General features: G+C 42.4%; 3 protein-coding genes across 6 annotated transcripts in view; 2 read left to right on the top strand and 1 right to left on the bottom strand.

The window, feature by feature from the left end:
* Positions 1–7,257, top strand: part of LOC120302186 (major vault protein) — a 43,554-nt gene extending 36,297 nt beyond the window's left edge. For both annotated transcript variants that reach the window (XM_039330232.1, XM_039330233.1), the window contains 6 exons: positions 578–713; positions 2,384–2,595; positions 4,109–4,225; positions 4,581–4,707; positions 5,108–5,296; positions 6,987–7,257. In XM_039330232.1, the coding sequence (XP_039186166.1) occupies positions 578–713; positions 2,384–2,595; positions 4,109–4,225; positions 4,581–4,707; positions 5,108–5,296; positions 6,987–7,109 (904 nt within the window). In that variant the 3' untranslated portion in view covers positions 7,110–7,257. The remainder of the gene's footprint in view (positions 1–577; positions 714–2,383; positions 2,596–4,108; positions 4,226–4,580; positions 4,708–5,107; positions 5,297–6,986) is intronic.
* Positions 7,258–7,311: 54 nt separating this feature from the next.
* Positions 7,312–9,703, top strand: CUNH16orf92 (chromosome unknown C16orf92 homolog). Of its 2 annotated transcripts, XM_039330248.1 has the most exons (4): positions 7,312–7,538; positions 8,677–8,823; positions 9,378–9,462; positions 9,591–9,690. In XM_039330248.1, exons 1-4 carry the CDS (start codon positions 7,421–7,423, stop codon positions 9,613–9,615), a joined length of 375 nt encoding a protein of 124 aa, XP_039186182.1. In that variant the 5' UTR covers positions 7,312–7,420; the 3' UTR covers positions 9,616–9,690. The 2 variants fall into 2 exon arrangements, with proteins under 2 accessions (XP_039186182.1, XP_039186183.1); XM_039330249.1 differs by lacking the exon at positions 9,378–9,462 and having other exon boundaries at positions 9,591–9,703.
* Positions 9,704–10,139: 436 nt separating this feature from the next.
* On the bottom strand, positions 10,140–19,482 carry TLCD3B (TLC domain containing 3B). Of its 2 annotated transcripts, XM_039330373.1 has the most exons (6): positions 19,368–19,482; positions 17,997–18,115; positions 15,553–15,636; positions 12,984–13,209; positions 12,726–12,821; positions 10,140–11,589 (listed from the first exon to the last, which is right to left on the bottom strand). In XM_039330373.1, exons 1-6 carry the CDS (start codon positions 19,380–19,382, stop codon positions 11,278–11,280), a joined length of 852 nt encoding a protein of 283 aa, XP_039186307.1. In that variant the 5' UTR covers positions 19,383–19,482; the 3' UTR covers positions 10,140–11,277. The 2 variants fall into 2 exon arrangements, with proteins under 2 accessions (XP_039186307.1, XP_039186308.1); XM_039330374.1 differs by lacking the exons at positions 17,997–18,115; positions 19,368–19,482 and adding an exon at positions 16,765–17,806.
* Between the last annotated feature and the right edge of the window lie 5,943 nt (positions 19,483–25,425).

The raw sequence follows: 25,425 nt of genomic DNA, 5'->3' as shown, positions 1-25,425 counted from the left end.
CTTTGGGGTCAGAAGTATATTTTTCAATTGAAAGTCATATGAGGCCATCTAGCTATTTAAGTTATCCTTAATATATTTCAACTAGATCTTAAAGTTCCTTTTATTTGTAAATGTGATCTAATCCTCAGTATGGCATATGGTACATCTGCTTTATCAAATATATTTAATTGCCTTAATTCTCCATTCTGATTTTCTTGATGAATTATTTAATCTCTGTTTTGAAAATATTTAAATATTGTCTGGGTGGTTGCATGACACTAAGAGATGTTTGTAAATCCCAAAAGTGCTTTCTTTCAAGAGGCAACTGGACTTTGCTTTTCCGTGAAGACGTTTCATTTCTCATCCAAGAAACTTCACTGAAGGAGCTTCTTGGATAAAAAGCGAAATATCTTCAAAGAAAAACAAGGAAGTCCAGTTGCCTCTTGAAAAAGCACCTTTGGGACAACCATGACCTGGATGACTGAGAATCTCCATAGATAAATCACAATGGTCTAGTCAGGCAAGCAAAGTTTTATCAACTCACTGTCATCTTCTCAGGTTTTCTTGGTAACTGTATATGGATCTGTTTTCCCATCAGGCACTTTGAGATTCCTTCAGCGGCTGAAGCAACCCGCCTTTTCTCAGTCCCAGATTTTATAGGTGATGCCTGTAAGACGTTGGCTTCACGCATTCGGGGAGCTGTGGCTGCTGTCACCTTTGATGATTTCCATAAGGTGAGCTTAACTTTAGCTTCTCCTCCATGACTGTTGTCCCACCACCTCCCGTGTCATTTATGTGTAAATCCCTATTTCCTTTTAAACTCGATATACTGCCCTTCAAAACCAAGAGTTAAAAATGCCGTGTCTCTTCCTTGTGGTTTTGTTTATCCATGACCGCAGATTGGAAAAGGTGAGAGGTGTGATTAGGGAGATGTTCCACATCTTCAGTGTTCAGTAAATTTTTTTTGAGACTTGGGCATTGTAGGGGAAATCCGATGTCTAGTGGTTTTCCAATCCATAGAGACAAAGCAAAACGTTTTCACTTATTATACAGATAATACAGATACTTATTATACAGATGTTCCTATTTGTTTTCGAAAGCTATTTGGTTTGCCTTATGTTGGTTTCATTGGGTATTTGATTTTTATTGATTTATTTTTTCATTTTTAATATACTGCAAATTAAGAAAACAATCGTTAAGCTTAAAAAGATTAAAAGACAAGTAAAGGAGAAAAAAATCAACCCCAAACAAACTAAGAAAGAAAAAAAGGGACAAATACTCTTATATATTATCAATAGTGACAGATTTATTAGTAAATTCACTACTTCTGTTTAATACAATAGGTACAAAATATTACAAAATTCTGCCACATCTAGACTGCAAAATCTAGACAACCACTAGGTGGTAGCAAAGACTTGAATGTTTATCGCTTTGCTGCCATCTAAAGGATGCTTGATTTTTGCAGCCCAGATATGTAAACCCAAGCAGAGGGCCCCAAAAGGAGCTGTCAGAGAAGAGTTGCATGGAAGGAACCACTTTGATGTAGTGGTTAAAGTGCTGGTTTAGAAACCAGGAGACTGTGCATTTTAGTCCTACTTTAAGCATGAAAGCTGGCTGGGTGACTTTGGACTAGGCATTCCCTCTGAATCCACCTCACCTCACAAGGTGTTCTGGAGAAAATAGAAGATAGGTGTCTTATGTACAAAATAAAGGTGAGATGTAAACCGAGGGAGGGGAGGGGAGGGGAGGGGAGGGGAATTAAGAGATGCTGCTTATAGTTTCTCCACTGCTGTTTCCAAGTCAGCTGTGGTCTCGGAAGCAACCAGCTGCAGGTGCTGGAACAGAAGCCTTGGAAGAATGGACGTTCTTGTCCTCAGACTGCTTTCTTCCTCTTATCTGTCTCTTCCTCCTTGCTGCGTGTTGAGGAACAAGGGGACAGAGAATAGGCATTTGATTCCAGGAGTGCAAAAATCCATTCAACTACAGAAAAGTCTAATTTGGTTGGAGTTTCGCTGCCCAGGTAAGATAAAATCAAGAGAGGAAGACTTGTGGGGTCCTTGATACTCTCTGAGCTTGGTTTTTTTTCTTGCAGAGAAAGACTTCCAGGTTGGGAACGCAGTGACCTGAGTGCTGGAGGAGAAATGTACTTTAGGTCAGTGTTTCTCAACCTCAGCAATTTTAAGATGTGTGGACTTCAACTCCCAGAATTCCCCAGCCAGCATGCTGACTGGGGAATTCTGGCCGTTGAAGTCCACGCATCTTCAAAGTTGCCAAGCTTGAAAAACACTGTCTTAGATTATTATGAGGGAAGTCACTGTGAGGTGAAGTGAAGACAGACTTTTTGAGGGGGTTAATAGTTAATATTTCTGTTCTTGAATTATCTTACTTAAATTGATGTTCCTAGAACTCAAATCGTCTGATCTGTGCTGCTGTCTTTGGGTTTGATGGAGAAGGGACCCTGCGCAACTCCTTACGCTTTTCCCCCAATGGCCTAGTCATCAGCAGCGTTGATATTCAAAGTGTGGAGCCAGTGGACCAACGGACACGGGACGCCCTCCAGCGCAGTGTGCAGCTCGCCATTGAGATCACCACCAACTCTCAGGAAGCTGCTGCTCGGTAGGGAGCAACTGGGGTGGGAAGCAACCAGATTCCCCCTATTCACTTGATATCATTAACAATATGTGTAACTTGCCCCAGAATCTCTGGGCAATTTAAATTTGTTTATTTGATTTTTATTTCACTTTTATTACTTTTATGACAAGTAACTCAAGGCAGTGAAATACCTAACATTCCTTCCACCTCCTATTTTCTCCACAACAACAACCCTGCGGGGTGGGTTGAGCTGAGAGAGAAAGTGATTGCCCCAAAGCCACCTAGCTGGCTTAACGACTAGAACCCACAGTCTCCTGGTGATTAAGTTATTTTCCCCAAGGAGGGGATGACAAGGGTGGGTGATCTCTTCAGATTGCAGGGAAAGGTTAACAGAGAACCTGCATTTATACAGTACTATGGTGGTTATAGGCGCTGAGTGAGCATAAGACTATGAATTTCTACCTCCAGCCACAGAAATGAAAGGGATCACTGAAGGTTTTAGGAAGCTGCCAGGAAAAAAGAAATTTTGATACAGAGGGCACCCCTCTTTTTAAATAAGCAAAACCACAAATATGGAAAAGTTCTTGGGTTTGGTCACTGTTTTACTTTTCTTGGCTTGTGAAAGGGTCAGATATGAAGATATGTGACAAACACCGTTTCTGTGACTTCTGAAATGTCTGCTCTTGCTGACCTAATTCAACTGCAGCTCTGTCACTTTAAGGACAGTTTGAAACACCTAAGCTTTTTCTCTATGGCCATTCAAATTTCCAAGTCTGTTGCTGTAAAGAATGTAGTCTGGATTCCCAGGAGGGAGGGGGTACATTCCCAAGGAACAGGCGACCACACAGTTCTGACAGTTTGTGTGAGCAAAAGAGGGTAAAGACAGCTCCTCCTTAACAGTTCCTAGAGTGTATGTTTTATGTGGTTGGTAGCCTGCTCTAGTTTGGCAAAATTCTATCTAGAGGTGAGGAACAATAAAGAAATCTGCTTGGAAGAATCACATCATCTCTTTCTCGGTTTTTGGAGTCTGACCGTTGCTTTCAAACCATCAAACAACCTACATAATTCTCACTGATCACTTACAGTGGTACCTTCGGTACTCATCGTTAATTGGTTCCGGGAGCTACGTTGAGTACCAAAAATGATGAGTGCCAAACAAATTTTTCCCATAAGAATAATATAGTGAGTCACAAGGCAGCCAACACTGAAAAGTTCTAGCTTGGGCGTTGAGTACCAAACCAACAGTGAGTATTGGGACAAAATCTTCACATCAAAATGTGTTGATTACCAGATTCGATGAGTTTCAAAGCAGTTGAATACCAAGGTACCACTATATTCTTCTCAAGCTTCTTGTTTACTCAAAAACAAAGAAAAATGGAAACAGCCTGTTCTTTCCTTCCTGACAAGCTCTCTTCTAGTTTACACCTGGAGAATGCCTTTGAGCTTTTCCCGGAATAAAGAGATGGATCTTAGATAAGCTTGTTTCCCTTTTTGGTGTTCATTTCCCCTGATCCACTGGCATCCTCTCCCTCTCCAGACATGAGGCAGAGAGGCTGGAACAGGAGGCCCGAGGTCGTCTTGAACGGCAGAAAATCCTTGATCAGGCTGAGGCAGAACGAGCCCGGAAGGACCTGCTGGAGCTGGAAGCACTGTGGTGAGTATGCAGAGTCCAGGTTTTAAGGAAGAACTATGGACATTTGTTCCAAACTTACTTCTTTCCTGCTCTCTGAGGTCCCAGGCAGTGCTAGCTAAGAGCTGGACTCCTTAAATCTGGAGATTGCAAGTTTGGGAAGGCTGATTTAGCCTTTGATTGCATAGTGCAGGGGTAGGTAACCTCGGCTCTTTCATGACTTATGGACTTCAACTCCCAGAATTCCTGAGACAGCATGGCTGGCTCAAGAATTCTGGGAGTTGAAGTCCACCAGTCATAAAAGAGCCAAGGTTGCCTATCCCTGGCATAGTGAAATGCAGTTTCTAAAGGTTCTTTTTCCACTTTCCTATCTTTCCAGCACGGCTGTTGAGAGCACAGGAGCAGCCAAGGCAGAGGCCCAGTCCCGAGCAGAGGCAGCCCGAATTGAAGGAGAAGGAGCTGTTCTGCAGGCCAAGCTGAAGGCTCAAGCTACTGCCATAGAGACTGTGAGTCCTGCCAGTCCTCCCATAAACTTTTTGAGGTTAACTTGATAGATGACTGATGATAATTGCTTGTCAGACTAAGAAGAACATGCTGAATTTTAAAGTCTTTAGATTGCATCCATTGTTCTATATGCAGATAAATTTTGCTCATAGAATGTGTATCTTAATAAACTTTAGGTGGGAAAAATAAAGGCAAACTAGAGAAGACCAATCAGCTGATATAACTTCTCTAGTAGGGAGCAAGAGAAAAAATGGTATGCAGTAGTGCAGTTGTTGCCAGAGTATTTAAGAAGTCACATTGGTAGGTACTTTTCTTCCACTCTGATGTTTGGATCCTGCCTGTGTCCAAGATGCAGCCTGTCCACCATCCTCTCTCCCTCCCTTATTCTCTAAACTTTTCCAGGAATCAGAACTGCAGCGTCTTGCACAAGCCCGGGAACAAGAGCTGCGCTTTGCCAAAGAGCAAGCCGACTTGGATGTGAGCCGGGCAGAAGCTCTGGCTACTGTTGAAGTTAAGAAATTTGAAGCTGTCATCAAATCCCTTGGAGCCAATACTATCCGCGACATTGCAGTGGCTGGGCCAGAGATGCAGGTGAGAAGCAGAGAAAGGAAGAGGGAGGAGGAGAACATTGGCCTTCCAAATAATGGTTGTGCTTAAACTCAAAGTTTACTCATTTTGAGTTAGAATGCAACAGGTACTAGGGCAGTGGTTCTCAACCTGTGGGTCGGGACCCCATTTGGGGTTGAACGACCATTTCACGGGGGTCGCCAAACAACGCAGTCCGCCATTTTTTCCCCCTTTTCCTTAGCTGTGCTACTCCCTTTTATTCTATTGGCTTTTGAAAGCCAATAGAATAGACTCTCTTGAATAGAGTCTAATTCTATTGGCTTTCAAAAGCCAATAGGAATTGTCCAGGCTGTCTCTGCCCTGCTGAGCCCGCCAAAAGTCCCATTCTGCAAACGGTGCTGCACCAGTTGAGTAGTCCTCGACTTACGACCGGTTGAGTAGTCCTTGACTTACGACCGGTTGGGGGTTGCGGCATTAAAAAGGTTGAGAACCACTGTACTAGGGGGATGTGGACTGTAGTCTACCAAAACAAAAACAAAAAAACAAACCCACTGGCAGTGAGGTCAGATCAGCCTTCCCCAGCATGGTTTTCCTCTAATTCTGGTTGGGAAATTCTGGAAATGTCAGTTTTGGAGATTCTCAGTCTTCCAGGTCATGGTTGTCCCAAAGGTGCTGTTTTTCAGGAGGCTACTGGACTTCCTGTTTTTTCTTTGAAGAAGCTTCTTCAGCTCTGACTGGATGGTGGGGAATGGAAGGATTTATATTCCTTACAGACAGCTGGTCATTTGCATTCTTTTAGAAGGTCACTTGGAGGTTTATCTATGTCCTCAGAGTCACCTGAGTAGTGAAAATGTGGAGCCTTCTTGGCTGCAGCATGTTTTCTGCCCTGTGTCCTTTCACTGTTGAAGACAGGCACAAACTGTTGTGGATGAGTCTGTCTTGTCTGCATCTCAAACTGAAGCGCAAACGGTTCCTGTAGTCAGCAATGTTTTCTGGAAATCGTTCATGCTCCCTCGCCATTCAAAGGGTGTTCATCCCAAAGTGCATCGCTAAATATCTAGGGAGATTCTCAGTCATCCAGGACAGGGTTGTCCCAAAGGTGTTTTTTCAGGAGGCAACTGTGAATTCTACCATATGGAGAACACCAGGCTGGGCCAAATGGCATGAAGACCCAAGGCAGGGGGGAACATTCCTACTAATATAAGCACAGGGCACAGTAAACTATAGGTAGTTCTCGACTTACAACCACAGTTGAGTCCAAAATTTCCACTGGTAAGCAAGACAGCTGAGTTGTGCCCCATTTTACGATCTTTTTGCCACAGTTGTTAAGTGAATCACTGCAGTTGTTAAGTGAATCTGGCTTTTCCCTCCCATTGACTTTGCTTGTTAGAAGCCAGATGGAAAGGTTGTGAATGGTGATCACACAACCGCAGGATAGTGCAAGTGTCATAAATACATGCCAGTTGCCAAGCACCCAAATTTTGAGCAGGTGATCATGGGAATGCTGCAACGGTTGTGTGAAAACTGGTCATAAGTCATTTTTTTCAACTTCAAGCGGTCACTAAATGAATGGTTATAAGCCGAGGACTACCTGTACAAGAGCAGGAGCAGCCAGCTATATATCTCAGATGCCACACTGTGATAGCAAATTAGAAATATCCATCTGAGATTTTGAAACCCCGATGCATGACATTTTGCTTTCTATTCCTTGCAGGTCAAATTGCTCCAGGGTCTGGGAATCCAGTCCACCCTCATTACAGATGGTTCTTCTCCTATTAACCTCTTCACAACTGCTGGAGGAATGCTGGGGATCCTGCCCAAGCCTTCGGAGACATGAAATCAAGAGTATCAAGATGAATATTCTCTATTATTACTTAAATGAGTGCCTTACAAGAACATGCCAGGGGACCATGTGCTTCCCCAGAATGTGTGAATCTTTTGATGGGGGCAAAGTATAAAATAAACATCTTTTCTGTTGCATAGCATCCTCTGCTTTGCTGTTAATTTTTTGGGGAATGATTGTTCCTGGGAATAACGATAGAACCTGGATGGGTGGGGTGGTGGAATCTTGGCTGTTGTGCTGGAAAAGTCAGCTGGAATGTGAGGAGAGAAGCATGCACTGTGAGGTCATCCGGTATGTGTGTTTAGATGGGAGAGAGAGAGAGACTGATCCATTATGCCAAGCCAATGCAGTCTTTGTTTCTCTGCATCTTATGCAATTTTGCAAAACTCTCCAAGGAAAAATGGATCGATCAACTAATGGAAGGTGAGCCCAGGCCCTCTTGCCCAGCTTTCTCCATTTATCTAAAATTTAATATTATCCACCTTAATTCTACAGTTACATCTACTGCAAGAAAAGTAAATTTAGCTTGGTGTGCTTAGTTCAAGCACAACAGATCTCGGGTTAAGTTCCTGCATCTCTGGTTAAAACAGTGGCCATATGTGGTCAGATCTGCTACCATCTAGTGATCATCCATGTTTTTGCAGGCAAGCTATTGTAACTAATTAAAAGGAAACTTCAGTCTTAGTTTGGGATTATACAACACCAAGCCATGGTTTGTTCAACTATGGTATGGCAAAATAACACAATCTCATTCAACATACCAAACTAGAACCAAATCATCCATATGAGGAATGAACCCAGACTCTAAAAAGATGAAGTCAAGATTATCTTATTGTTAACGAATCCACTCTTTGAAGTTTTCAGCATAAATTTCAGCAGTTTCTTAGAGCCTGTGTGCATCTGAAAAAAAAAAATCTGTTCACAATATAATTCCACAAATCTATATGGATGCGGCTTTTATCTTAGAATTGTGTTTAGGTAGCCTCTCCAGCATAGTGTGAAAAGGCTAACCCCAATGCCAGATCAAAGTTGATTCTAGTTCTGTGATAACACTATTTAAAAGTGATTAATGCCTTTTTAAACTACAAAAGAGATGTTGAAATGACTTGGGAAATTTCAAGAGCTTACTATCATAGTGGTATCCACATATAGTCATACAGAAAAAAATATTTTGATAAACTCCAGCACTTTTTCATTAGTTCCTGGCTATATGCATTGCAGTCAGAAAATGTTTGTTCATTTTATAAACAAAGACCTGGGGAACAGTTAATTGATCACACAATTGATGGGAACTGAATGCTTAAAAGAGACCTTCCATAAAATGTTAAAGGAGAGAAGGTAGATAGAAAAGTTATGACTGAACGTAAGGATGGTTACGTTTGAAGAATAAAGTGATTATCCACCAGCTCTGAAAATGGATATAAAAGTAAGGGAAGAAAGATATTTTGTCCTTGATCAGTAATAATATGAAACCAATTTAAGAAGTATTAACTTCCCTTTGATATCAGAATGCTTTCCTGTGTTCTCTGATGGATGTGCTTCTTATTTCTTTGGCCCACAGCACCGGCAGAAAAACTAGAAGATGCCAATGAGACAATGGAGTCCTTATCCCACGAGGCACTCTGGTTTGACTACCCTGACTCCGATAAAGAGAAGATCCTAGCTGTCTATAAGTTTATTGGAGAAAAGCCCGAATTTATTGCTCCAAGTGAGATATCAGTTTGTATTCACCTCTAGGGCAGTGTTTCTCAACCTCCACAACTTAAAGATGGGTGGACTTCAACTCCCAGAATTCCCTGGCTGGCTGAGGAATTCTGGTAGTTGAAGTCCACCCATCTTAAAGTTGATAAGGTTGAGAAACACTGTTCTAGGGATGGCCAGAATCTCCTCAGGGAAGACTGAAATCAGGCAACAGGCAACACTTGAAAACTGTAGCATGGGGCTAAAAGAAGCATACATCGCCCACGCGTGTGATTATCTTCCCTTATGTTACAGCTTTAATTCCTCCCTCTCCCCCCTCTTCCACGTTGAGGCTTCTAAACCTGTTTATTAGAAAAGGAAGTCCAAGGGAGGATCACTTGCTTGACGCAACACATAGATTATGCCTCCAAATCCCTGCCCTGGCTTTTTTACAGGATTCCTGCTTGTTAGATCCTAAGCCAGTAAACAACCCTCCCAGCTTATTTCTGAGCAGTGGGCTTCCTCAGTCTCTGCTAGAATTGTGGTGGCCCATGAGAAGCCCCCTTTCTCTCTCTCTTCCAGGCGCCTTCCCTCAGCTGTTGCGCCACATCTTAGTGGGATCCATTCTCCTCATCCTGCTGTTCTTTGTTTTTCAGATTGTCCAAGCGTAAGTGTTGCACCGGCCTACATCTTTTAGGCCTTGGCTGGAACCCCTTCCCCTGGTGCTCTCAAGAGCCACATTTTGTGCCCACCCATTTCCTCCTGGATCTGATTTCCCATTCTTCCTCATTTCAGGCTTTTTCGTAAACAACACAACTAGAGAAGACGACTAGAGTTCCTGAGCCAAACAGCTTGTCCTCTGCTCTTTTCCACTGTCCTTCCTGTTAAGTAAAAGGCCTTTGAATTTGTATGCATTTGCAAGATATTCATTGATGAAGAAACAATGCATCAGGCTAGAAAGTGGGAGACTCTGAATTCAAGTCCCACCTTAGCCACGAAAGCTGGCCAGGTGACTTTGGGCCAAATACTGGGAGACAGTGAGTTCTGATTCCATCTTAGGCATAAAAGGTGGCTGGGCCAGTCCCTCTTTCTCAGCTGAACTCACCTCACAATATTGTTGTGGGGAAAATGGGAGGAGAAAGATGTGCTGGATATGTTTGCCACCTTGTGTTATTTGTAAAAATAATAAAGGTGGGATATAAATCAGTAAAGAAATAAAAGAAGATTAAAGAGGGAGAGTTGTAAAGACAGGTTTTAAAGAAAGAATGATCCAAATACTGTACAGGGCTCGGCAATACACACAGGACTGGGGATTTGGAATTAATAAATGACACACACAGCCCCTCTGCTGACAGTAGATAAAGGCTCCTTTAATACTTGGCAGACCTTGGGTTATAAATACATTCCCCCCCTGCTCTTTATTTACAGCTAGATTCCTGCCCTATGAAGTGAAAAAGGGTCCAGGAGTGAGCAATGAAGGGATTCTGTGCCGAACAGAGGAAGATGTCAAGAGGAGAGGAATATGTGTTTCCCCTGCTTGGTTATTGCTATGGGGAGGAGGAGACGTGTTTTTTAAGCAGCACCCCTCTGATCATCTTGCTACAGAGGATAAATGTGTGTTTGTGTGTGTGTGCTCACATCCACACCCACATATGAATGAATTAAATATCCTGGGTAGATGACATTCCAGTAATACTGAAGACCATGTATTTTACTAGCATCCAAAAAAATGATAAGTGTTTCCTTATTGGTTATTCTACAAATATAACTAATTCTGCTGATAGGTCCCCTATTGCTGCCTGGGGTGAGGGCAAGCCAAACCCAGTATTTTTCTCCATCATGTTTACATGTGATAGAGATTCTGCAACTCTAAAGAAAATAGGATTGGGGGGAATTTGACTTAATCTTGCTATCCAATGGTATAACCCCTGCTTTCAGGTAATAGTATCACCCCATGCAAGCCACATGGGTCTCTCCTTGGTTAGCAATGCTCAGAAAATTTTAGGTTATCTAATCATAGTCTAGCAAGCAATAGCCACTATGCATTCTTCAGCTTGGCAGAGTCCTGATGCATTAGAAACCTAGTTTTGCTCTACAGGCCCACATCCGGTTGATTCTTGATCTACTTGTGCCCCACTAGCCTGAATATCTCCCAACATAGATAACCTCAGTATTCCCATTGGTTTAGGATTACACTCTGGTTCAAACCCTACCCAACTCATAAACATTTCAAAATACTGACAGCATTGCAAATTTAGAGGGTTTCCTTTGACAAAGGATATCCACATAGCAAACCAAGGAATACTTTGGTTTTATGCCCTCTAAAGACTTCCTTTGAGACATCCCCCCTTCCCAGACCCTCCCATTTCCCTTTTGGCCTAGGAGCCAGCTTCCCCACTCCCTCCCATCACCCCAATAAATAAGTCATAGGGGGAAAAGGCAGCTTGTCCGTTTGCAGCGGTGGGAGGGGGCAAGAGAGCCATTAGTCCAGTGCCTGGGTATCCATCCTGTGCCCGTTTCGCACTACTTGATCCTTGGTGGTACCCCGGGCACGGAAGACACGGAACGCTCCGCGGCAGATGAGGCCAAACCAATATATCTGGGGAGCCATGAGGATGGCCGATCCCAAGTTGTACTCGGCAGGGATGGAGAAGGGTACACGGTAGAAGGGCAAGCCAGCATATTGCCCATAAACCCAGTACATATATGGAAAGAGCAGGATTCGGCAGCAAAAGAATGTGAGTAGCATGGCCATGCCATTCACCTTGTGGAGAAGAGTGTGCTGCTGCTTGTACTGCGGAGAGAGGGGGAAAAAAAAGAGTTAAAAGGCAAATTCAGGTCGGGTTGGCTAACACTTCCACTTCTCTCTCTAGCACCAGGAGAGCCTCTTCTGCCTTCCCATTAGGTCTTTATTTAGATACGTACGGTCTCCCAACTTATCCTAGCAACTCTGGGCATCTAATAAATTATATTACCGTATAAAATGTCAACAAACCAAACAACAAATATATAAAACCTATACAGATAGTCCTCGACTTATGACCGCAATGGGGATCAGAATTTCTTTTGAAAAGCAAGGTGGTTATTAAGTGAGTCACACAGTCATTAAGGGAATCTGACTTTACTTATCGGAAGCCAGTTGGGAAGGTTGCGAATGGCGGTCATGTGATTCCAGGACTCTGCGACTATCATAAATACATGCCAGTTACCAAGAGCCCGAATTTTGATCATGGGACTGTAGGGGTGCTGCAGTAGTAATTTTTTCAGGGCAGCAGTAACTTTGAACGGTCACTAAGTCAATGCAGGTAGTCCTCAACTTACAGCAGTCAATTTAGTGACCATTCCAAGTTACATCATTGAAAAAAGTGACTTATGACCTTTTTTTCACTCTTATAACCAGGGCTTTTTTTGTCATAGAACGCCCAGAACGGAGTTCCGGCACCTTTTTTGGATGGGACCTTGTAGGGTATGCAAGGCGGGTTGTATGACGCATATGAGTTCCGGCACCTTTTTTTTTTTTTTAGAAAAAAAGCACTGCTTATAACTGTTGTAGCATCCTCGTGGTCACATGATTTACATTTAGATCCTTGACAATTGACTCACATTTATGACGGTGTCCCGGAGTCATGTGATTGCCTTTTGTGACCTTCTGACAAGCAATGTCAGATTCACTGAAGAACCGTGTTGCTAATTTAGCACCTGCAGTGATTCACTTAATAAATGTGTCAAGGAAAGTAGTAAAATGGGGCAAAACTCACTTAACAAATTTCTCACTTAGCAACTGCAGGGCTCAATTGCGATCATAAGTGGAGGGTTACCTGTGGTTATTAGTCAAGGAGTATTTGTAATGTACACCAAGGGTAAAAACTAATCTGAACCTTTCTCTTATCCCGTTCCCCTAAGAGAAGCTCGGTAGCAGATTGTACTCACCAGGATGAGAACCTTGCCCAGGCAGACAAAGGGGGTGCTGAGTTCAGCCATCAACATGCAACCCAGAAAGAAGTCACCTTTGCCTTGACGCCACAGCTGAAGGGGGGAAAGGGATAAACATGGCAGACCTGGGTGGGTGGGGCAGCATCTTCTAAAGCACAGCAACCTTATATGCAGCTTCTGCTACATGGATCAATAGCCCATCCCTTCCTTTCCCGTCCTCATCTGTGCACACGGGTCCCCCCTGGTCCCACTCACCACGGACACAGGGAAGCAAACCAACACCATGAAAAGATGGTGAATCACCATCAGTAATTCCTTGTGCAAGTAGGCACGGATGGCAGTGTGCAGCGTCTGGGCCTCAACGCATCTTGACTCATGCCCTTTGACCTGGTACCTGTGCCAATGGCATAAGAACATAGCATAGATATCGTAGATGAAGTAGGGGACGGCAAATTGGGTGTAGTTGGAAGTCAGCCAGTGCCTGCAGGAGATGAAAAGGGGTAAAGGAATATAAGCAGCTAATAGACACAGTAATCCCTGCAGATAACTTGAGCCATGAGCAAAGGGGATGGAAGAGCAGGACACTCTCCACTCCTCTGAAACAGACTCAAGGCCACAATCAATGAGGAATTGATGACATGCTGATGTGTTTCACTCTCAAGGACAATGGTAACATAGATTCTGCTTTGCTCACATCGTCCTGCGCTCGCGCTCTCTCTCTCTCACTCCCACTCCCACTCCCTGATCCTGATCACAATCTTCTGCTCCTGGAGCAAATGTGGTCTCTCTCCAGTTCTCTTCCCCCACTTTCTACTTGCTTACAGCTTTATTTCTAAGATACTCTAGACACTGCTGCATCTAGGACAGCTTTACTCTTAGCAATTCCTCCCTACTTATTGGATCCATGTGACTCCCTCTGGCTTTTATGAACAGGATGCTTTGGCTTGCTAGCATCCAGCTGGGACCCATCCTTTCAACTTTGCTTAGAAACCCAACAACTCTATTAATAGGCACTGAGATTCATGTAAATTCAGAACCCTGCACTTAGTCTCATTATACTTTAAACCTACTTTAAGAATTGCTTGGACGGGACTAATTTTTGAAAATGCTAAAGAGCAACTGAAATAGAGATAAATAAAACAGGATTTCTTTACAAATGGGACCCAAGTTCTTAACCATCATATCCCTTGTTCAGCTCTCTTTGCTATCTCTCCCCCTCTCCCAAACATTTCTGCTGACGATACTCTCTGCTCCATGCAAAATGATTAGGCCAAATGCCAAAGCAGCAGTGCAATGCAGGATGCTAAGCTCAAACGTCCTTGTGAAGTCCAGACCTAAGGAAAAGTAGGGCATTTGGGTCTGAAGCATATTTAGGAGGACTGGGCTGTATGTTTTGAGGACAGGTACAGCAGTATTTGACTTCCATGCTGAAGGACCTACATAGGAAGTGTTCTTTCTTGATTTTTTAGTCACAAGGGTCAATGAAGAGGATACTTCAAAAATGTTGAAATGTTGCCAGTGAAACCTCACGCTACTTCCCAGAAGGAGATATGCTGTGTAAGGGGCACTGTGACATTTTTTGTGAAAATAAAAATGCTGAGGTAGTTTTCAAATCCTTAAGAGAAGTCTTATCTCATAGCTCCCTCCTTCTGTGCATATCCAATTGGAGCTCATGGCAGAGGACCCAACAATTCAACTTCCCTCTGGTTTAACCTCCTCCTCTCCTAAGGGCCCTGGAGTTCTTCGTCACTGGCTGCCCAATAAAACTTAATTACACATCCACAGAATGCAAATCAGCAATGGAAACAGCTGTTCCTTTGGTCTAATTCCCTCTGCTGCTCCCACATGCCTATCTAACATCACCCAGGGAGGAAATTAATCCCAACTAAATTCATTAATGAGAAACTAAACTATCCTTGTGAAAAAAGAAAGGACATGATAGAAATAGATTCAACTACACCCCCTGCCATAACTTACAGCCACCCTAAACTTTCATCTCTACCCTGTTCTGTCCTCAGAATTCCCCAGTGTGGACTTGTGCTGCATTTCCAGTCTTTCGTGTCCTGCAGAACTGCCCTACTGCCAAATTGGATTCTGCAGAAACTGGCAGTCCTCCCAGAAGCCAGAGGGACTGACAAATCTGATCCTGGAGCTTATTTCCAGCACATATTGTGGAAATCAACTCTCCCATATATTGTATGAGGATTTAGGAATACAGGACGGGAATGGGACGACTCACTGTAATTTGAGTGGGGCTGTCCATGGTGCTGAAAAGGGAAGTTACCAACTCCGAGGGCCCAGGTTTTTTTCACAGCACCATGGACAGCACTTTATTGTGCAAGTTCAGCAAGGCTTGGCTTCTGCCATCTTGCTACTTTTGTCTTACTTTAATATCTCTACTAGTTTCGTGTGGGTGCAATCCTTATATGCAAAGCATCTTGTCTCCACCATCCCCATAATCTTGAAATACTTCATTTTGGAACAGCATCCTGAGCACACTCTTTCTGGGTCTACAAACCAGTGCCTGACCCTACACTGCTATCGTCCATAGCACTCCTGCTGGTGACCCCAAACTCTCTGTCCTGCTCCCAGCTTCCTGATCCAGCCTACTCATTGCGGTACATCTGCTCGGAACATGTCACTGTCATCCTGTTCTAAATTTGGTGCCACTCCTGGCGCAGGTATCAAGTTTCTCAGTAGTGTGACCTTGCCAAGATGCTATCTGGGCTGCACTCAGAAAATAAGGTAGAGATGGGGTTGGGGTAAGAATAATATTACTGCACCATAGGGCTGCCCTGGCATTACACCATAAATTCTGACTTACTGGTCATCGATAATGTGCTTGCAGGATGAGGAGATGATGTAGCCAACTGTGGAAGCCATAATGGCCTGCACTGAGGAGACAAGCCTGTGATAGGAGAATAGGAAATGGTAAGAAGTTTAAGTAACTGTGTTTTCTCCTTCTCTTGGATTCTAGAACCTATTTCCATTTTAGATCTGAAGTTATGAGGCTAAAACAGTAGCTCTCAATCCCAATCTGATACTCTGGGAGCCGGCCTAGACTATTACTTCGCTCCAGAATTCTGCCAGCCTTGACCAACAGTTTTAATTCCAACCCACCCACCTTCCACCATCCCATAACAACTGCCATTGGTTAGATACATTTGGAGATAAGTAGCAATGGCTAAACGGTTCAGCTGCCCATTGACCCGGCTACATTCTTAAGTAATTCCAAAAATCAATCAACAGAGAGGCTTTCATGCTTAAAAGAAAACATTTTACATGATTAGGACAACTCAGTGTCCCCCCACCCCATCTTAGAAGACATCCCTGAGGCTTTCACTACATGCCACTTTTTTTTTTAAGCATCTCTTACTATATCCCAACAAAACACCTAGCCTCCTGAAAGACTCCTTTTTCAACGAATTTCCATTTTGAGTATTTTAACTCACAGCTTAACAAACACTGACTCCGATAACCCGTTTGGTGACACCTCTATCCCAGCCTCAAAACACCCTGTTAAGACTTGACTTTCATGAGTTATCACTACTGTTGGGTTATCAAGAGGTGGCAGTGACACCCTTTTGGTTCTCACTGTGTTGGTTGCTTTTCCTATGATGGTCCCATTCCCATTGTGGGGTCCTAGGAATATCTACTGGCTCACAGCCTCAATACAATGCTTCTTCCAAAAAATCCTGGTCACTTTTCTATTTATAGAGATTCCTTATGAGTCCAAGAGAGTTTGAAACTCAGTGCACCCTACTCTATTCCCAGTGAGCCTAAGGATTGGCTTCCAGCTTTAACCTCTCCTTCTGAAGCCACCAGGAAAGCTTACTAGGGATGAGGACACCACTCCCCCTCCAAAAAACCCTCTCCCTTCTCATTCCATCTCCCCAGGATCCGCAGTTCCCCCCTTTTCCTTAAAACCCCCCACATCAAACTAACACACCTATCAGCTATCCTTGAGGCCTTCTGCCTGCCCTCCTTCCTACCCACCCTCTGGACTGCTGGCATCCCCTCCTGCATCCCTGGTTACCTGGCTGAGACGATGACCGCGTCAGCCTCCTCCCATCGCAGGCCCGGTAGCCACTTGAGGCCGTTCTTGGACAACAGGAAGAGGCCAGGAAAGACAATGGTCCCTGCTACCAAGGCGTGAAACATCTCGCTCAGGCTGCAGGGTTGGGGTGATGGGGGGAGGAGGAGGAAGGAGGGCAGAGCGGAGGAGGGGGAGGGTCAGTGGGGCTGGGATCCCTCCGGGTGTCCACGAGGAAGGCTCATGGTCCCCCAGGGGACAAGGGGGGATGGAGAGGGAAGGGGGGATGGCGGTGGGAGGGTTGGTCCCTAGCAGAGCTGCTGTGACAGACACAGAGAGAGACACAGTCGGGGGAAGGAAGGAGGGAGGGAGGGAGGGAGGGGGAGCAGCTGTCAGCACAGTGCGGGAGCAACTTAAAGAGACAGTGGACTGCGCTGTGCAGATGGACCGGCAGAAAGAAGAGCAGGGTAGCACAGCTCAGTGTTGAATAGTCACAGCTAAAGAAGCTCAGGGCCCAGTTTGCAAGGCATGGTGGGAGACGGAAGATGAGATCTGTATATGGGTGGAGAAGGATTGTGGGGAACCTGCCAGTTGGGGGACGAAGCCAGGTAGGATGGATCTGACTCAGGATTGGAAGCCTAAACTGGAGGTTTAGGACATCTCAGAGGGATGAGGCTAGAGAGCCAGATTTCATTGTCCTTAACATCCTGCGGCAGAGTCTGCTAAGTTAATCCGTTGCTTCTTTCCATCTGAGAGCAGGTTGAGCCTTGTTCCCCCTTTTCCAAAGCAGCTAATCAGGCATCATCATTTAACCCCCACAACACCGAAGCCTAACTTCCTTGCGCTCTCCTTCTTCCCTTCTCTGGCAGGATCGCTGGAAATTTAGCTAAGCCTATAATCTCAGCTCAGTTTGTGGAAAGGAAAGAGACTATGGGGCAGCTAACCCATTCCCCTCCTAATGCATTAAGGGATAATCTTCCACCTGCTAAGAGGTGACCCTGATACAACCTTTGATAGGTAAAAGAGAAATTGGCTGCCAGAAGGAAATAACTAAATCAGTAGTGACACCTTACGGCTGACTGTGAGCATTGTATCATGCTGGTTTTGTCAAACAGGGATGGGCAGAAGTGGTTGGGCTGGCTGGGTGGGTGGGCGGATGCTCCTGGAAGAGCTGTGAGTGATTTTCTCCCCTAGTCTTTTAGCCTGTGGTTTTAGATTTCCAGGGAGTCTCCCACCTGGCAGTTACATAGACGGCAAAGCAGAATTCCATTTTCCAGACGTGCACCAGGATCCAACGCAGGACATAATAAAAACTGGGATAAGCAACCAAACCCAGAAGGAAGAAGTAGGAGAACTGTCAGAGCAAAGGACAGGATTCAACAGTTAAAGCAACCAATTTTTGTCTAAGCAACACTGGTCTTATTGCCTTTCCTCCTAAACCCACAAAGAATCTTTGAGTATTAGTTTGGTAAAGTGGGTTTCATTGGTTTATTAATGACACACCCTCCCACTTTTTGAGGATAGTGCAACTATTCCATTGGCTACTCAAGCTTTTTTCAGGTACAAATGCATGCAGATCCAATTTATCATGCGCTATTAGTTCCACCTTGACTTGACTTTTACCACAGGAAGCAATAAATCTCTGATACATTTTTTAAAAACCCAAATTAGTACCAGTTTGCTGATTCTGAAATAGTTCAGAGATTTTACTGGTTACAGACTAAGCATACCCTCTTCTTGCCATTGTTCCAGCAAGAGAAATGGCCTTTTTAGTCTTTAAATAACCAGTTCATTATAAAAAAAGTGAGGTTGTGATGGCATTGACTAAAAATATTAATATGTGTGTAATAAAAATGTTGGTTGATTAAATACATAATTGGGACTGTCTTGCTGGATCAGATCAGAAGCCTATCAAGAACTGTGGAATTTGTTATTATGCTTCGGGGTAGTATACCACGTGGAGGAGGCATAAACAATAATGCCTAAATATAAGAAAAATATGAAGGGATTTGTGTACAGTTATCTTGGAAGTATGCCTAATATCTGAAAGATTGTCCCATAAATTACACAGCAAATTGTTTTTTGTTTGCTCCAAATTTAGGAGCCAAACAGGGATTACTTGAACAAGGATTTGATGAAATATTAAGACCTCCCTGTTGATACAACATTTAATAGCAGAGTTGATCATCTGAGAAACTGGTGGACCCTTCATTGGCATTAAGCAGAGGTAAGATAACTAACCACTGTATCTGGGAGGAGGTTTTTTCTTCCTTTCCCCTCTACTGTGGATTAAAACTCTTAACCATTCCAGTTAAGAGATCAGTTAGGGTTGCATAATGTATTTACTAATCTATAAGGTCATTTGTTTGATTTTGTTAACTTCGTTGGGCATTGTGGTTTCTAAGACACAATTAAAGCTCAGAGTGTTAGTGAACCCATCCAATTTTGACTTATTTAATACACTGATCAGGCAAGCCGGGGCTAACATACAAACATGCATTTACCCATATGTAAACCCAGCCAGCTTCTTCCCCTGTTTACTGCCTCTGTGAAACCAATTGAGAAGGAATGTAGACATACTAACTAGAGCTTAGCTGTTTACTCACCAGTTCCTCTGCCATCCTAGTGAACCCAGGAAAGGTGAGAAATGAAATCCATGTAATTCCATAGGTCCTCCTTTATGGAGGGTACTTCATATTATCAAGATGCTTCCCTGAAGGGCTAATTAAGAAATATTCATAAGATAAAAGAGTTTTACTTTTATAATAATGAAGCAATCAAGTTGGAACATTTGGTTAATTAATTCAGTGGAAGAAATGACTTGTGTGACAGTGAAATAATGTATTGCCTAACAATTATCAGAATAGCACAAACTAATTAAATAGCATTTCAAATCCCTACACAGTGATGAGGATTACTTGGGTTCAGCCTACCTCCTAGGGTTAGTGTGATTCTAAATTGGGGGAGGGCATGGCACCCCCCCCCAGGATAAGTTTCTTGAAGGAAGAATGTGGCAAAATACTTAACAAAATAAGTATTTGTGTGGGGAATGTGGAATAAAGGACAAGTAAATCGCAGTTTTTATCGTAATAAAATACAAAGCAGTGAAAACTGCTAATCTTTAAATCTCATTAATTTGAACAAGTTATTTCCAGTGCTATCTGGCTAAGTACATTTCACATGTATGGACTTGCTCTAGATATGTCGATATAGAATTGCAATCAAAATCAATTGTTTTGAACATAATGGTACTGGAATTGATTTACTTTGGGCAAGAGAGACACAGAAATTGTGTGTAGTATGTAAATACATAGCTCGAGCTACATTCACCATATCTCCTGAATAAATTCCCTATTCTCTGATCCATATCCTAGGTAGGTGTATTTGTTTTTATCTTTAATTCAGCCCTTGCACTTGATTTAGGATGCCTTGTGTTTACAGCAGAAAATTCCTTTCCTAATACTAAATTATTTCTGTTGACCTAAGTTGCAATGAAGCTTGTTGCTTCTGACTGGAAAAATAACAAGGGATAAGAATTACAAAGAAAATGGGCAGGAGATACTATATCAATTTACCCTACAGATTGTATACAGTAACCTGGTTCATACAGCCATAATGTGATTTATTTTGCTTTGGCTTGTATGCGAACAATTGTGGCCTATTATTTAGTGCATTAAGCAGCCACCCATAGTTTAACCAACTAACCATGATTTGCAAATGATTTAGTTATTATGTGAATGCCACTAGCATTAAAAGTAGAGTTGCAACTCTGGATTGCAAAGGATTAGTCTTATTTTAGCACAACATGCAATCAATTTAGTGTCCTGGAGGATTTAGATGAGTTTTGAATATAGCCCAGGCAGGGCAAAAAGAGCCAATTTTCCAAGACACAGATATGCCCACGGAATTTGTATAAAATAGCCCCTTGATTATGCCTTTAAGATATTAATTCTATAATTTATTGAAATATAAGCATTATGTATTTATGTTATCTATTTCTGTCTCCGTTTCAGCTCAAGCAACTGTAAGAGTTACAGAAAACAAAAAGAAACATGGAGAAATCACATACATACACACACACACAGACATACAAATCCAGTCGGCTGGATAATAAATTACTTATACATAATTGACACATTTCACATATTTAGTAAGCCTTACCAACAATTCACTGTTAAGGATTACATTTCTTTAAGAGATCTAACAATTCAACAGGGAAGCAATGATTTATGTTTTTAATTCTCTTGTGTGTTAATGGATTTTAAGGGCAGGACAGTTTGTTACTAATAATATGTGTATATGCCTTCGTGTTAGTTTATGCCTCCTGGCAATTGCCTGGACATGTCTTTACAGTTTTCTTTGCAAAGTTTTTGGAAGTGGTTTGCCACTGCCTGCTTCCTAGGGCTAAGAGTGACTGGCCCAAGGTCACCCAGCAGGTTTCATACTTATGGCATGACTGGACTAGAACTCTCAGTCTCCCAGTTTTTTGCCTGATGCTTTAACTCAGGGATGTTAAACTGCCAGCCCACGGGCTGGTTGCATCATACGGAGGCCGCGTCCACCCCAGCTCCAGCAATGCAAAAAAAGTCACCATATGTCACAACATGTCATGCCATGCGGCAAGTTTGACACCCGTGCCTTAACTATTATATCAAACTAACTTTCTAATAATAATGAATTCTTACTTATTTTGATAAATTATGAGTCAGAATTAGCTGAAAAGGCGAACAACCTGTAAACTATTAATAAAAGTCTAGGGACACAATGAAAAAAAACAGGACTAAAATAAATACAAAGAAAACCAAATTAATGACAACAGGTACAATAACCAGCCTTACACTTGACAATTAAGATATTGAGGTAGTGGGTAGCTTTTGCCTTTTAGGATCAACAAGAAACAAGAAGTCATAAAACACAGTACATTGCAGACCAGCAATGCTAAAATGCCCATGAAGACTTTGGAAAAGGTATTCAAATGCTGTGATGTCTATAGCTTCAAAAATCTACAGTGTTTTCCCCAAAATAAGTCCAACTGGATAATAAACTCTAGCATGATTTTTCAGGACACTCATATACTGTAAGCCCCATCCCAAAAATAAGCCCCAGTTAAGATTGTCAGCCAGACAGATGCATTTAGTACTGTATTTTCCTGAAAATAAGGCCTAACCAGAAAATGAGCCCTAATGCATCTTTTGGAACAAAACTTAATATAGGACCTGGTCTTATTTTTGGGGAAACAGGGTATGAAGAATCAGGTTAGGAAGAGTATTGATGCTTTTGAATTTTAGTGTTGAAGACTCCTGAGAATACCACAGACAGCTAAGAAAATAAACAAATGGATCACTGAACAAATCAACCCAGTGGACAAATAACCTGGCTCAAATTAGTCTGGACACCTTGTGGGAAGATCTAGCTCTCTATTGCTGGGAAAGGTGAAAGGAAAGAGAAGAGGATAGCCATGGATACAATGTTGGAAGACCTGAAGGCAAGCTTAGGGACAGATCATCACGAAGACAATCTACTATATGTGGTCACTAAGAGTCAACAATGACTTTATGGCACATAATCAGAGGAGCAACTGTTCAAATGTTTTATCCTTCATGGAAAATTAAATATTAATCCTAGAATGGAAATTCTATAATCTAATATGCTGCAGCCCGATGCTCCCCAATATATTGGATTACAACTTCCAGATTTCTCAGCCTGAAAGGACTGACATTGGTGGAGCCTATTAACATTTGAATATTTGTGCGAAAGGGGATGGGGGATATGCCATGATTTCTAAGTGTTGTTCCAACATACCTTTAATAGTTGTAATGTACCTGTCATAACGTATCTTCTGCCGGTATCATAGAGCCTAGATTTCAATCTGATGACTGCCCTAGGACAACAATATCTGGGCTGCAAATCTCTTGATGATTAATAGATGTCAGCAAAAGGTTGTGGTTAGCCTCTGTTTGTTGCTCTCTTGTGACCACCTCAAAGCAATGTAGCACAAATTGGTAACGGCACTCTGGGCAGTATACAGCATCAGCATATTGCCCCCAACAATCTGGGTTCTCATTTTACCAACTTCAGAAAGATGGAAAGCTGAGTCAAGTTTCAGCCAGTCAGGATCAAACTCCTGGCTTTGGGTACAGTTTGTTTCCAGCACTGTATTGTAACCACTGCGCCACCAAGGACCTATATCTATTTGAAACTGAATTGCATTTTATATAAAATCTTGATTTATTCCAACTGTGGGGAGGAGTTTCCCACTGAAGATGAATACTTAAGGATGAAATCACTTTTGAAGCTTTTACACTGATACTGACTTGGCCAGCCTTATAAATCTTTAAATAAGCAATTAAATGCAATAGAAATTGTTAATGCGTAACATCTGGGGAAGCAGTGGCTGATTGAAGATAGCTCTATTCTCACAGAACGAAAGATCTCAGCAAAAAGAGAAGCCAGCGAATGGAAGAGCTCCTTGAAACTCCAGATTAAGGAAAGGACTAGTCCAGGGGAGGCAACCTTGGCTCTTTTATGACTCGTGGACTTCAACTCCCAGAATTCCTGAGCCAGCATGGCTCAGCATGGAAACCTCTCCCTTTCCCCTCAGCATGGCTGGCTCAGGAATTCTGGGAGTTGAAGTCCACGAGTCATAAAAGGGCCAAGGTTGCCTACCCCTGGACTAGGACTATCTCCAGGCTTGCTCTATGCAGTGTCTACCCTCAAAGAGATTGCAAAATAGCAATCTCCAGTGGGCTTGAGCCCTCTAAAAGGCAGGGGGAAATATCTTGCCCAGAATGGGCAATGAATATTCCCAAGGGACCACATGAGAAACTGGAAGTTTTGTGATGGGCTGAACCAATGTAAATTGATTTGATGTCCTCAAATTCCATCGGCTCAACTCCTTAGGCTGCTCCAGGTGAGGGGTGAATGCTGCACAGGTGCAGAAAAGAACTTTCTCTTCTCATTCTTCTGTGACCACCAACCAATTCAAGGAGCCAGACCTGACTTGGCTTCTTCTACCCGCCCACCCCCATATACAGTTGATTTCTAATTTCTGATTGACTTCATGTGGGCCAGACTGGGACAGCCAAATGGCCTGGGGGCCATACAATGCCCAGGTCTGGTCTGGCCTAAGCCCAGATTCAGTGCCTTCAGACAGACACTGGATTGGCCCACTTCCTCTTATCTACTTTAGGAATTTCTTGTTATTGATTTTCAGGATGTTAAGAATCTTCTGAAGGGCAAGAGAGAACCAGAGAGAACTAAGCATTACAATTACAGGAAAGGAGAATGTTAAATACAACAGAGCAATACTATTTGGCTGTTGAAGAAATTAAGTTTGTTTGGGAACAATGTACTCAGAAATTGGTTATAAGATTGTCTGATACAATAAAAATGGATTTATCAGAGGATATAGAAGGACAGATTTTACTAACAGAGATTGGGGCTGATTGAAAATGGATATGGAAAAAGATGCTGTGGGTTTGAAAATGGATTTATCCTGAACAACAAGACTGATATTTAAAGGGATGCTATAATGAAACCAGCTAATGTCTTAATAATTAAAGAGGACATACAAATAACAAATCAGAAGAATGATTTTGAAAACCTTATTTGGTTTTATAAACAGGATGTGTTGAATTACTGAAGCTGTTCCTGAAAGGAGACAGAGAAAGTGATAAGAAATCAATTTGTGGGATATCATTTGATAGGATTAAAGATTATGTTTTTAAAAAATAAATGGAAGATAAGTGAATTTATTTGACCAGGGTTAAAACATATGTGTTGTGGTTTCTGTTTCCTATTAATGACCAGGGCTGAATGATAAGGCTTTAAAGATCTGTGTATAAATGGGGAGTGATTTCTTCTGCTTTTCTTTTTAGAGGAAGGGATAACTTGGAATACAAAATGGATTCATATGACTAAAGTTAAAATAAGTTATTATTTCTAATAGCTCTTCATTGCTTTTTGCTGATTAAAACCGAGTTTTTATAATTTGATATTGATAAGAAATGAGATATGAGATCATTTTAAAAATTGAAACAAAAGAAAAAGTATTAGTTTGCTGTCACTGTTTCTACTTATCTGGAGGGGGGGGTCATTTTTATATATCTTTTATTTTTTTACTTTATTTCTTTCTACTTTGCATTTTTTTCTTTACACTTTAGGTTTTTCTTCGTTTGAATTATTTATCTTCATATCTGTAACCTTTAACAACATTGTTTTAATAAATAAATGGTTAATATATTAGTCTACTATGCTACATAGAAAACACAAAAATATAGAAAAGTTGAACCCTCTTAGAATAGATAAATACATTTGTTTGCTAAAGTCGGAATCATGCTTCAAGAAATGCAGTCTTCCAGAAAAGTACCGGTAATGCAACGCAACGAGCTAAACACTTTCCTTTAGTGACGTCATAGCCAGATGTGCCAGTGCTTAATGGTTTTTAAGGACGGGGAGAGCATCTCTCCTCCCTTCAGACTGAATAAATTTGCATCGTGAGCCCCGCTTCCTCCCCGCTTCCGCCAGCTAGGGAGCTAATTAACGAGTGATGATTGGCATATTTGAATTCCTGCGGAGCATCTTCAGGGGCCCTTAAACATGCTGGCCAATGAAAAGCCCGCTCCTCTCTACCCTCCCGCCCACCTGCCACGAGCCTCTCTCGAG

This window comes from Crotalus tigris, unplaced genomic scaffold, assembly GCF_016545835.1.
Source record: "Crotalus tigris isolate CLP2741 ecotype Arizona unplaced genomic scaffold, ASM1654583v1 scf7180000024427.8105951120:4207309, whole genome shotgun sequence".
Classification (NCBI taxonomy): domain Eukaryota; kingdom Metazoa; phylum Chordata; class Lepidosauria; order Squamata; family Viperidae; genus Crotalus; species Crotalus tigris.
Note: the sequence above shows the minus strand (reverse complement) of the source record. Positions and strands in the feature narration are given on the sequence as shown.